The sequence below is a fragment of the Macaca nemestrina genome, chromosome 3, assembly GCF_043159975.1.
Source record: "Macaca nemestrina isolate mMacNem1 chromosome 3, mMacNem.hap1, whole genome shotgun sequence".
NCBI classification, from domain to species: domain Eukaryota; kingdom Metazoa; phylum Chordata; class Mammalia; order Primates; family Cercopithecidae; genus Macaca; species Macaca nemestrina.
This window is the reverse complement of record NC_092127.1, coordinates 60598373-60612395: the sequence shown is the minus strand read 5'-3', so window position 1 is coordinate 60612395 and position 14023 is coordinate 60598373. Positions and strand designations below refer to the sequence as shown.

Here is a 14023-nt window from a genome sequence, read left to right as displayed (position 1 = left end):
AAAAATAGTAGGAAAGATGGTTTAAAAAAAAAAAATCACCTAACTAAAATACAAGGAAGAATAAAATGCACACTAGAAAGGGAATTAAATGAAGGTCTGATTAATGCTCTCTGAAGGAGTAAAAAGAAGTTAGGATTTCAAAAGAAAAGAAAGAGCATTTAAAGTTGGTGAAAATATGAGTAAAAGCAAAATAGCAAAAAATAAGTAGTCAACTCTCAGTAAGTGTGAATGAGCAAGTGGAGAGCATACACACACACACCCCCCACCCCGGAAAAAAACCCTGAATTTATATGTAAAAGCATGCAAAATCTCACTTAAAACTGTAATCAATTCATGATTGTGTATTAGTCTTGATTGTGCTTCCTAGGCTAAAGGAGAGAAGCTTATCCTGGAGTACACCTTCACAACGGACGGGTGGAACAGGCAGTTCTCCAAGCCTTTTTCTCTCCCTTTCAACCAGAGAAGATCAAGGCAGCTTGGTCTAGGAGATCAGAATAGTGAATGCTAACTATAAATTTGGTTTGAAAGGTGAACTTTTCCAAGGTCCCCGTTATGCCTGAAACAATTAAACCAACATGAATTAATTCACTACCAGATAATTGAGCACTGGCCATATATGGACCGATACAGTGAGAGAGAAAATTGGAAAGACAGGTACAGGGTTTTGAGAATGTCATGGCAAAAGGTTTGGATTTATTGTAGCAATTATGTTGATTTTATAATTTTTAAATAATTTTTTTTTCCCTGAGATGGCATCTCACTCTGTCTCTTAAGCTGGAGTGTTCTCGAGAGCATGATCACAGCCCACTGCAGCCAATAAACTCATCTTTAAAAGTTGCAAAACTATCAGTGCATCTTAAAGAATGTTTATTACTCTTAAATAATTATGTAAGATACATACTCATTAGCTAAGACTAAAGATGGATTGTAACACTCTCACTATAAATTCCTTACTGTAAAATATTTCAAAATATTTACATTTGGAAGGAAGTGAAATCCACACAGTATTTCTCACATCATCAAATTTTTCCCTTCTATTTATATTTTCTGGCAAAAAATCGTCCATATAGAGAATTGCAGAGCTACTTTTCCTGCTTTGGAGATAACACTATTTTTTCACTAGGTCAATAAGTCATAAGAACTAGTACTTCTAATCAATCACATCTATCTGAGCAACCATTCTTAGATGTCAACATTTTTTTTTTCTCTAAAAGAAGGAGCAATTATTTTTATCATCAAAGACTCTTAGGCTTTCTAGCATAGTTTATTTCTCTCTTGTAATTAATTCAGTGATCACCCTCTGGCGGTAAAGAATGCAAAATGGAAAAACAAACTTAAACATCTTAGTAAAATGGCTTATTAAAGAAATACATGAATCAGATTATAAAAAATTTAAAAGAATTTAATTTCAAGATAATTAGCTATCTTATGTTATAACAACCAAAGTACATAATATGTTATTATAGGAATTTAGAAAGAGTAAATTCAGCAGAAACTTTAAATTCACTAGTCCTGAAAACAAAAAGAAAATATCATTTGTGCAAAAGAGGGCTTTCCGTTGCTCTTTAATTGTCAGCTAGGAAGATTAAAAGACATTACTGTGCTTGTCCTAAATTTAAATGACTACAGGCTAAGAAATACACAGTAAAGACCAGGAAGACTTTATGATAAAAGACACTATAATTTTAATGAAATGCTTTTATTTGATATTTGGGTCTAGAGGACAACTTTGTACGTTTATGTGTTTGAGAAATAACCTTGGAAATGAAAGCCTACATAATTTCAAACGCAGTGAAAGAACCTAATTTTATTTTTAGCAATTGGAAGCATTATGTGTTCTTTTAGTAAAGCTACATATCAATGCATTAATTGATAAGTAAGGGCTTGTTAAACTAGCTCTAATCAGCTTATTCCCATAAACCCTGGCATTTAATCATTTATTAAATATTTAAGGGCCTACTATGTGCTACACTTGAAAGTATACAGTAGGATCCCTTCACGTCCATGCATAAAAAGAAAAGGAAGTAAGGGAGAAAGTGCTTAGTGTCTGCCACACACACGGCCCCATTCTGAGGAAATCAGTCTCAGGGGTTGCTTTACTATATTTTATTTTATTTTTTTTTTGAGACAGAGTCTCACTCTGTTGCCCAGGCTGGAGTGCGGTGGCACGATCTCAGCTCACTGCAGCCTCTGCCTCCCGGGTTCAAGTGATTTCTCCTGCCTCAGCCTCCCGAGTAGCTGGGATTACAGGTGTGTGCCACCATACCTGGCTAATTTTTGTATTTTTAGTAGAGACGGGAATTCATTATGTTGGCCAGGCTGGTCTCAAACTCCTGACCTCAAGGGATCTCCATACCTTGTCCTTCCAAAGTGCTGGGATTACAGACATGAGCCACCACACCTGGCCAGGGTGCTTTAATATAAAGTCATTATACTCTCTTCCATTTGCATTAATGAAAGCCAACTTTGCCACCCTTGCTACAACTGTATTTATCCAGGAATTGGTATCTAAACCAAATACAATCATGAGTATATTCAAGCTCTAATAAAGAGAGGTCATTGCCTCCTGATAGGCTTAGCTTGAGACATGTAAGTTCTATTTAAGAAATACTTCCATTATATGGTTATCACAGTATCAGAAAGGTCAAAATTTTAGGGGAAAACATTAAAAGACATTTTCAGATCAAAGAAACACATTATAAATATTAGGTATATTCTAAACATGTAGCTCATTGAAACTCAAATTGTACCCTAAACAATTTTGTGCTATTATTCCAGTTCTCCATAAGCCCTGGGACCCAAAATGATAATCCATTCTGCAAGTAATGGGAAATGCAGATAGAATGAGGTAAGGAGGAAGGTCTGAAAGGATGAGAGACAGTTTTAGGTTAAAAATAGAGAGATGTAAGCAAACAATAAGGAGATTAAGAGCTTCTTCTAAGCACCTAAGAAGTATCTCATGCAAGACAGCAAGAGCAAGGAAACACTGAATTAAAAGACAAGACTGAAGAGAATATTAATTTTCTTTGAGACAAGGTCCAGTTCTGTTGCCTAGGCTGGAGTGCAGCGGCTTGACCACAGCTCAATAAAGCCTCGACCTCCCAGGCTCAAGCAATTCTCTTACTTCAGCCTTCTGAGTAGCTAGGACCACAGGTGCACACCACCACACCCAGCTAACTTAATCCTAGCACTTTGGGAGGCCAAGGTGGGCGGATCACGAGGTCAGGAGATCAAGACCATCCTGGCCAACATGGTGAAACCCCATCTCTACTAAAAACACAAAAATTAGCTGGGCACAGTGGCTCATGCCTGTAATCCCAGCTACTCGGGAGGCTGAGGCAGGAGAATAGCTTGAACCAGGGAGTTAGAGGTTGCAGTGAGCCAAGATCGCACCACTGCACTCCAGGCTGGCAACAGAGTGAGATTCCATCTCCAAAAAAAAAAAAAAAAAAAAAAAAAAAGAAAAAGAAAAAAAAAGAGATGAGTCTCACTATGTTACCCAGGCTGGTCAAATGATCTTCCTGTCTCAGCCTCCCAAAGTGCTGGGATTACAGGCGTGAGTCACTGCACCCAGCTAGAAGAGAATCTTTAAACAAACATATACACATATATACATTCACACACATTTACAGAGGGCCACCAATTGGTTAGTTACAGCAAATATTCTCTTTCTCATCAATGTCTTTTTAAAAAGAGGGAGTCTATTTTACTTTTTATTTTCATAACGAAATATTATAAAAGCCTCATAACTATGATTTCATACCTGATAATATTTCAGCTGCCCATTTAGTTCTCCTAGATGTTTATCATACTCAGTTATAAGAGGAGCTAAAAAGCTAAAAAAAAAAGACAATAAAAATATAGCATATTCTGTTCCATCTAGTTTAATAAATATATAACAAGTGAAATAAATTACACATAAAAATTTTATGTTTAGTCTACTCATGCAACCAAAACTTTTCCCTTTTTTCCAAAACCAGGAGTTTTAAATATTTGCACAATTAATATTTTGGACTGAAAAATTCTTTGTTGTGGAGTGGCTAGTCTGTGCATTGAAGGATGTTTAACAGCATCCTTGGCCTCTACCCATTAGATGGCAGCAGCAGTCTCACTTTCCACAGTAGTGACAAGCAAAAATGTTTCTAGACATTGCCAAATATCTCCTGGTGAAACAGGGGTAAAATCACTCCGTCTGAGAACTAATTTTGTAGACCCTGTAATACTTGCTTTTTCTTGTCAATTCAAGAACAAAGCATTTAAGTTTAATAACAGCAGATCATGAAACAAACATTTCTGATACTAAAAGAATTACTTTAATAACAATTAAATATAACTAAGAAAATGATATTATTCTGGTTAATACTTTACCTTTGGTCAAACACGAGGTTTTCAAATGTGTCGTCTCCTTCTCCTTGGCAGACAGCTTTCTATAAGAGAATGTGCATCTTAAAATGTGTTCTCACATCATTCTAGCCAAAATTGATAGTGATTTAATATTAAATGCAATTAAATTTTCATAACCTTAGAAAATCTATTTATGTCATTCATAATGAGAGAAAAAGAAAAAATAATAATCTCAATTTATATTGAAAAGCATTTGGTAAATTTAATACCCGTGCATAATAAAAACCATTGGCAAATTAGAAATTTGGGGAACTTTTCTTAATTTGATAAAAATATCTGCCAGAAATCTAATCAATTACAATTTAAAGGTTGAAAAGCAAGAAGCAAGGCTATTATTATCTACAAACAATTTGGCCATTTACCTAAAAACTCAGTAAAATCTACCAATTATTAGAACTAGTAAGAGAATACACTAAAAGTCACCAGACAGAAAATGAACACTTAAAAAAAAAATTACTAGTTTTTTCAAATACCAGCAATGATTAGAAAATGTAATATAAAAAATCCTATTCACTACTATGACAAACAATATCTGCAGAATAAAGCAAATAAAAAATGGTACAGGAGCTTATTGAGAAAATTAGTTTTACTAAAGGATATAAAAGGAAATCTAAACAAACATGGTACTATAGCATTCATCTATGGGTGCAACGGTCAATATTTTGAGTATGTCAGCTCTCTAAAATTGACTACAACTTCATTGCACTCAAAAATGAAGTTCCAATAGAATAATTTATAAAAGTTCCATGAAAGAGTAAGTGTGAAAAATTAGCCAAGATAATCTCACCAAAAAAAAAAGGAAAAGAAAAAAGAAAGAAAAGAACTTGGCTTACTACATAGCAAAACACCACAATGCTACAGCAATTTTAACAGTATGCTATAGGTACAGTAACAAACTCAACAGTATAACAAACCCAGAAATAGATTCAAGCATTTATAGGTATGTGGTATATAAAATAAGAGGAATTATAATCGAATGGACACAGTACTGCTATCCAACAAATAGTACTGGATAACAAACAAAATTAGATTCTAGCACATACTAAATGGAAAAATATAGATAAAAATCCAAATGTTGTTAAAATTTTAACAATTATTGCAAGAAAATGCATTATTGACCTTGAGTTAGACAATGCTTTCTTAACTTCACAAATGCAGAAATTTTTGTCTCTTTTGTTTGTAAATATCTCAAGCAGCGCCTGCCATACTTTTTTGCTCAAATTGCATTTGTTAGCTGGAAGACACCAGGAGCAAAACCTATAAATGGAAAGACTGACACATTTTACAACATCCAAATTTAAAACTTCTATACAGCTAAAGACACCATAAGCAAAGTTAAAAGACCTATAGCATTCGTAGCATGACCAGAAATTTTGTATCTATGGCATATGGAGAAACATTTAAACACAAGATGTGCAAGGTTTTTCAGTGGTGCCTTTACTATAAAACATAGCTAACAAAATGTCTTTTAACAGAATAAATAAAAAATGATACGATAGAATCCCGTAAGTAGTTCAAGAAATTAATTAAATTTATATGTATCAAAATAGATATATCATAAAAAACAAAGAAGTTATTTCTAGGGGTGGAGAGAAAATAGGACAGAGAAGGAAGACGGTCAAAGGGATCACTAAAAGCATCTGTAATATTCTGGCTTTTTGAAGGGAGAAAGTATTTATGATCACATACATATTAAAGAGTAATTTTAAAGCATAACTCAAGCCTCTGAATTCTAAAGTTTCACTTAATTAATTTTTAATATTTTACTCTGTAAATATTTATTTACCTACTATGTGTAAGGGCCCATGGGAGGTACAGTAAATAATACAAAGATGAACAACTCATAGTCCTTATCCACTGAATGGACTGTAGAGTTATAGGCAGAAACAGGCAAATAAGCAAGGAACAATAATAAGAATAAAGACATACCATGAAAGAGGCATAGAATGGTGAGAATGAGTGGATGAAAGGAAGATAATCAATACTGTTTTTATTCAAGTACTACATACATACAGAAGACTGTGCAAATTATAAGTATACAGCTAAATAATTCTCACAAAGTGAATATACTCATGTAACCAGAACACAAATCAAGCAACACAAGTACTCCTCACTTTGCATGTTGGTATAAGTGTCTTCATTTTGCACAGTTCTGTGGAAACATCAAATCCAAGTAAGGACAAAGTTGTGATACACACAAGTTTCAGTTAATACGGCACTGCAAAAAGTGAGAATTATGTATATAACCAACAACCCCTAAACCCCTAAGTCACTACTCCCACGCTCCATGTGGGACCCAAATCCTGACTTCTAACAGTATGAAATCATTTTGCCTGTTTTTTAAAAAAAATTATAAAAATATAACCATACAGTATATTTTCTGTTATGTCTGGCTTCTTTTGCTTACCACTGGGTTTGTGAGATTCATTCTTACTGCTGTGGGTAATTTTGGTTCGTTCATTCTTACTGACATATACCATTTCACTTTATAAGTATGCCACAATATATTTATGCTTTCTATTATTATTTATTTATTTATTTTTGAGATGGAGTCTCGCTCTGTTGCCCAGGCAGGAGTGCAGTGGCACGATCTCGGCTCACTGCAACCTCCGCCTCCCAGGTTCCTGCCATTCTCCTGCCTCAGCCTCCTGAGTATCTCGGACTACAGGTGCCTGCCACCACGCCTGGCTAATTTTTTGTATTTTTAGTAGAGATGGGGTTTCACCGTGTTAGCCAGGATGGTCTCGATCTCCTGACCTCGTGATCCGCCTGCCTTGGCCTCCCAAAGTACTGGGATTACATGTGTGAGCCACCGTGCCTGGCTATGCTTTCTATTATTAAATGAAGTATCTGGGTTGTTCATTATTTGGCTATTATAAATAGTGCTGCTACAAACATTCTTGAAAAGGTCTTCTTGGTATAGGCATTTCTGATGGGTATACCTACAGGTAAAACTGATGACTCATAAGGTCTGTATCAGTCAGATCTAGAATAAAATGTCAAACAATTTTCTGAAGTAATCTTACCAATTTACTCTCTCACAGGCAGTGTATGAGAGTTATTCCACATCTTTGTCAACACTTGGAGTTATGCTTTTCACTCTAGCCAGTGGATGTAGTAGTATTTCATTGTGGTTTGAATTTCCATTTACCTGATAAACAATGAAGTTGAAGACTCTTTTCTACAGTTACTAAGCATTTTAAATACCTCCTTTTGTGAAGTGACCTGTTTCTCTAATGGATAATTGTTTTAGTTATTAATTTGAAGACATTCTTCAAATATTCTAAATTTTTGCAAGATTACAAATATATTCTCCATTCCATAGCTTATCTTCTTACTTTCTTAATAGTGTCTTAAAAACATAAGTTCTTTCATTTTGAATTAGCCCAGTTTATCATTTCTTTCCTTTATGATTAGTGCTTATGTCCCGTTTAAGCCATCCTGCCTACTATAAGCTCATAACGTCTTCCCTCAAGTTTTATTCTAAAAGCTTTACCTTAACATTTAGATATGCAATCAATGCAGAAATCACATATGAGAGTAGTTTGGGTAGAGATCAAAATTCATTTTTCTTTATTCTGAATGAAAGTCTGGTATGTGTAAAGCTATTTCTAAACTTTATTCTGTTTAACTGGCTTGTTTCCTTGGCCAATACCATACTAACCAAATTACTATAGCTTTATAGTAAATATTAAGACCTGGTAGTATCTGTTTCCAAGTGTAGTTGTTCTGCAAGATTGTCTTAGCTCTTCTTGTCCTTTTTCATATAAATTTTGAGGGGGAACTATTATGTTTTTGAGGAACTTCCATACTGTTCTCCACAGTGGCTAAACTAATGTATATTTCTACCAACAGTGTATGAGGGTTCCCCTTTCTCTACATCCTCACCAGCATCCATTATTGCCTGTCTTTAGGACAAAAGTCATTCAAACAGGGGTGAGATGGGATCTCACTGTGGTTTTGATATGCATTTCTCTAATGATGACTAAATGTTTAGCATTTTTTTCATATACTTCTTGGCCAGTTGTATGTCTTCTTTTAGAGATGTCTATTCAGTTCATTTACTCATTTTTAAATTGGATTCTTCTTTTAACTGCTGAATTGTTTAAGCTCCTTATATATTCTGGACATTTGTCTCTTGTCAGATGAATAGTTTTCAAATACTTTCTCCCATTTTGCCAGATTTCTCTTCATTCTGTTGACTGTTTCCTTTACAATACAGAAGCTTTTAAGATTGATATAATTCCATTTGTCTATATTTGCCTTTCTTGCTTATGCCTTTGAGGTCTTCTCCATAAAACCTTTACCCAGGAAAATGTACTGAAACATTTGTTTTTGTCCACCAGTTTCATAGTGTTTGGTGTTACATTTTTTTAGTCCATTTTGTGTTGATTTTTGTATATGGTAAGAGACAGGGGTGACTTATTTTTGGCACATGGATATCGAGTTTTTCCAGCACTATTTCTTTTTCTTTATTTGCAGATGACAGTTTTTTAATTTTAATTTTTATTTTACTTTAAGTTCTGGGATACATGTGCAGAACATGCAGGTTTGTTACATAGGTATACACGTGCCATGATGGCTTGCTGCACCTATCAACCTGTCATCTAGGTTTTAACCCTGCATGCATTAGGTATTTGTCCTAATGCTCTCCTTCCCCTTACATGCCATCCCTGACAGGCCCTGGTGCGTGATGTTTCCCTCCTTGTGTCCATGTGTTCTCATTGTTCAATTCCCACTTATGAGTGAAAACATGCAGTGTTTGCCTTTCTGTTCTTGTGTTTGCTGAGGACAATGCTTTCTAGCTTCATTCATATCCCTGCAAAGTACATGAACGCATTCTTTTTTATGGCTGCATAATATTCCCTGGTGTATATGTGCCACATTTTCTTTATCCAGTCTATCTTCATGGGCATTTGGGTTGGTTCCAAGTCTTTGCTATTATAAATAGTGCTTCAATAAACATATGTGTGCATGTGATAGTAGAATAATTTATAATGCTTTAGGTATATACACAGTAATGGGATTGCTGGGTCAAATGGAATTTCTGGTTCTATATCCTTGAGGAATTGCCACAATTTCTTCCACAATAGTTGAACTAATTTACACTCCCACCAGCAGTGTAAAAGCATTCCTGTTTATATACAAACTTGCCAGCATCTGTTGTTTCCTGACTTTTTAATGATCGCCATTCTAACTGGTGTGAGATGATATCCCTTTTGGTTCTGATTTGCATTTCTCTAATGACCAATGATGATGAGCTTCTTCTTCGTATGTTTGTCGGCCACATAAATGTCTTTTTTGACAAGTGTTTGTTAATATCCTTCACCCATTGTTTGATGGGGTCGTTTTTTTCTTGTAAATTTGCTTATGTTCCTTGCAGATTGTGGATATTAGACCTTTGTCAGATGGGTAGCTTGCAAAAATTTTCTCCCATTCTGTAGGACGCCTGTTCACTATGATGATAGTTGCTTTTCTATGCAGAAGCTCTTTAGTTTTAACTGGATCCCATTTGTCTATTTTGTTGTAATTGCTTTTGGTGTTTTAGTCATGAAGTCTTTGCCCATGCCTATGTCCTGAATGGTGCTGTCTAGGTTTTCTACTGGGGTTTTTATGGTTTTGGCTTTTAAGTCTTTAAACCATCATGAGATATTGTTTGTATAAGGTGTAAGGAGGGGGTCCAGTTTATGTTTTCTGCTTGAGACTAGCCAGTTTTCCCAGCACCATTAATTAAATAGGGAATCATTTCTCCATTACTTTTGTCAGGTTTATTGAAGATCAGATGGTTGTAGATGTGTGGTTTTATTTCTGAGGCCTTTGTTCTGTTCTATTGGTCTATGTATCTGTTTTGGCACTAGTACCATGCTGTTTTGGTTAGTGTAGCAGTGCAGTATAGTCAGGTAGCATGACTCCAGCTTTGTTCTTTTTGCTTAGGATTGTCTTGGCTATACAGGCTCTTATTTGGTTCCATATGAAATTTAAAGTAGTTTTTTTCTAGTTCTGTGAAGAAAGACAGTGGTAGCTTGAGGGGAATAGCATTGAATCTATAAATTTCTTTGAATAGTATGACTAGTTTCACAATATTGATTCTTCCTATCGATAAGCATGGAATGTTTTTCCATGTTTGTGTCCTCTCTTATTTCCTTGAGCAGTAGTTTGTAGTTCTCCTTGAAGAGGTTCTTCACATCTCTTGTAAGTTGTATCCCTAGGTATTTTACTCTCTTTGTAACAATTGTGAATGGGAGTTCACTCATGATTTGGCTCTCTATTGGTCTGCTATTGGTGTATAGGAATGCTTGGATTTTTGCACACTGATTTTGTACCCTGAGACTTTGCTGAAGTTGCGTATCAGCTTAAAGAGATTTTGGCCTGAGATGATGGGGTTTTCTAAATACACAATCATGTCATCTCCAAACAGAGACAATCCGACTTCCTCTTTTCCTAATTGAATACCATTTCTTTCTTTCTCTTGCCTCATTGCCCTAGCCAGAACTTCCAATACTATGTTGAATAGGAGTGGTGAGAGAGGGAATCTTTGTCATGTGCCAGTTTTCAAAGGGAATGCTTCCAGTTTTTGCCCATTTGGTATGATATTGGCTGTGGGTTTGTCATAAATAGCTCCTATTATTTTGAAATATGTTCCATCAATACCTAGTTTATTGAGAGTTTTTAGCATGGAGGGCTGTTGAATTTTGTCAAAGGCCTTTTTTTGCATCTATTGAGATAATTGTGTGGTTTTTGTCACTGGTTCTGTTTATGTGATACATTATGTTTATTGATTTGCATATGTTAAACCCGCCTTGCATCCCAGGGATGAAGCCAACTTGATCGTGGTAGATAAACTTTTTGATGTGCTGCTGAATTCTGTTTGCCAGTATTTTATCGAGGATTTTCAAATTGATGTTCATCAGGGATATTGGCCTGAAATTTTCTTTTTTTTTTGTTGTATCTCTGCCAGATTTTGGTATCAGGATGATGCTGGCCTCATAAAATTAGTTAGGGGGGATACCCTCTTTTTCTACTGTTTGAAATAGTTTCAGAAGGAATTGTACCAGCTCCTCTTTGTACCTCTGGTAGAATTCGGCTGTGAATCCATCTGGTCCTGGACTTTTTTTTGGTTGGTAAGCTATTATTTACTGCCTCAATTTCAGAACTTGTTATTGGTCTATTCAGGGATTTGACTTCTTCCTGGATTATTCTTGGAAGGGTGTATGTGTCCAGGAATTTGTCCATTTCTTGTAGATTTTCTAGTTTTGTGTGTGTGTGTGTGTGTGTAGAAGTGTTTATAGTATTCTCTCATGGTAGTTTTTTATTTCTGTGGGATTGGTGGTGATATCCCTTTTATCATTTTTTATTGTGTCTATTTGATTCTTCTCTCTTTTCTTCTTTATTAGTCTGGCTAGCAGTCTATCTATATTGTTGATCTTTTAGAAAAACTAGCTCCTAGATTTATTAACTTTTTAAAGGAATTTTCATGTCTCTATCTCCTTCAGCTCTGCTCTGCTCTGATCTTAGTTATTTCTTGTCTTCTGCTAGCTTTTGCATTTGTTTGCTCTTGCTTCTCTAGTTCTTTTAATTGCAATGTTAGGGTGTCGATTTTACATCTTTCTTGCTTTCTCTTGTGGGCATTTGGTGCTATAAATTTCCCTCTACATACTGTTTAAATATGTCCCAGAGATTCTGGTACGTTGTGTCTTTGTTCTTACTGGTTTCAAGGAACATCTTTATTTCTGCCTTCATTTTGTTATTTACCCAGTAGTAATTCAGGAGCACATTGTTCAGTTTCCATATAGCTGTGTGGTTCTGAGTGAGTTTCTTGATCCTGAGTTCCAATTCGATTGCACTGCATTCTGAGAGACTGTTATGATTTCCATTCTTTTGCATTTGCTGAGGAGTGTTTTACTTCCAATTTTGTGGTCAATTTTAGAATGAGTGTGATGTGGTGCTGGGAATAATATATATTCTGTTGATTTGGGGTGGAGAGTTCTGTAGATGTCTCTTAGGTCTGCTTGGTCCAGAGCTGAGTTCAAGTCCAGGATATCCTTGTTAATTTTCTGTCTTATTGATCAGTCAAATATTGACAGTGGGGTGTTAAAGTCTCCCACTATTATTGTGTGGGAGTGTAAGTCTCTTTGTAAGTCTCTAAGAACCTGCTTTATAAATCTGTTTCCTCCTATAGTGGGTGCATATATATTTAGGATAGTTAGCACTTCTTAATGCATTGATCCTTTTAACATTATGTAATGCCCTTCTTTATCTCTTTTGACCTTTGTTGGTTTAAAGTCTGTTTTATCAGAAACTAGGATTGCAACCCTTGCCTTTTTTTTGCTTTCCATTTGCTTCGTAAATATTCCCCCATTTCTTTATTTTGAGCCTGTGTGTGTCTTTGCATGTGAGTGGGTCTCCTAAAGACAGCACACTGATGGGTCTAGACTCCTTATCCAATTTGCCAGTGTCTTTTAACTGGGGCATGTAGCCCATTTACACTTAAGGTTAATATTGTTATGTGTGAATTTGATCCTGTCATCATGATGCTAGCTGGTTATTTTGCCCAATAGTTGATGCAGTTTCTTCATAGTGTCCATGGTCTTTACAATTTGGTGTGTTTTTGCAGTGCCTGCTACCAGTTTTTCCTTCCCATATTTAGTGCTTCCTTCAGGAGTTCTTCTAAGGCTGGCCTGGTGGTGACAAAATCCCTCAGCATTTGCTTACCTGTAACGGATTTTATTTCTCCTTCGCTTATGAAGCTTAATTTGGCTGGATGTAAAATTCTGGGTTGAAAATTCCTTAAGAATGTTGAATATTGGCCCCCACTTTCTTCTGGCTTCTAGGGTTTCTGCCAAGAGATTTGCTGTTAGTCTGATGGGCTTCCCTTTGTGGGTAACCCGACCTTTCCCTCTGGCTGCCCTTAACATATTTTCCTTCATTTCAACCTTGGTGAATCTGATGATTATGTGTCTTGGGGTTGCAGTTCTTGAGGAGTATCTTTGTGGTGTTCTCTACATTTCCTGAATTTGACTGTTGGCCTGTCTTGCTAGGTTGGGGAAGTTCTCCTGGATAATAACCTGAAGAGTGTTTTCTAAGTTGGTTCCATTCTCCCCGTCACTTTCAGGTACACCAATCAAATGCAGATTTGGCCTTTTCACATAGTCCCATATTTCTTGGAGGCTCTGTTTCTTTCGTTTCACTCTTTTTTCTCTAATCTTGTCTTCTCACTTTATTTCATTAAGTTGATCTTCAATCTCTGATGACTGTTCTTCTGCTTGATCGATTCGGCTACTGATAGTTGTGTATGCTTCACAAAGTTCTCGTGCTGTGTTTTTCAGCTCCCCCAGGTCATTTATGTTCTTCTCTAAACTGGTTATTCTAGTTAGCAATTTGTCTAACCTTTTTTTTCAAGGTTCTCCGCTTCCTTGCATTGGGTTAGAACATGCTCCTTTAGATTGGAGGAGTTTGTTATTACCCAACTTCTGAAGCCTACTTCTGTCGATTTCTCAAGCTCATTCTCTGTCTAGTTTTGCTCACTTGCTCACGAGGAGCTGTGATCTTTTGGAAAAGAGGCTTTCTGGTTTTTGGAATTTTCAGCCTTTTTGTGCTGGTTTTCCCCCATCTTCGTGGA

At 35.9% G+C, this 14023-nt stretch overlaps 1 protein-coding gene across 10 annotated transcripts in view; it reads right to left on the bottom strand.

Annotated features, from left to right (window-relative positions):
- Positions 1-14023, bottom strand: part of LOC105486091 (sodium channel and clathrin linker 1) — a 215130-nt gene that overhangs the window by 159065 nt on the left and 42042 nt on the right. For 9 of the 10 annotated variants that reach the window (XR_011620973.1, XR_011620972.1, XR_011620971.1 and 6 more), the window contains 2 exons: positions 4369-4427; positions 3764-3836 (listed from right to left, as the gene is read on the bottom strand). Coding sequence is in view for 6 of the 10 variants with exons in the window: in XM_071093042.1 (XP_070949143.1) it covers positions 3764-3836; positions 4369-4427 (132 nt within the window). In the remaining 4 variants the exon portion in view is untranslated. The remainder of the gene's footprint in view (positions 1-3763; positions 3837-4368; positions 4428-14023) is intronic. The other variant, XM_071093041.1, reaches the window with a different exon arrangement.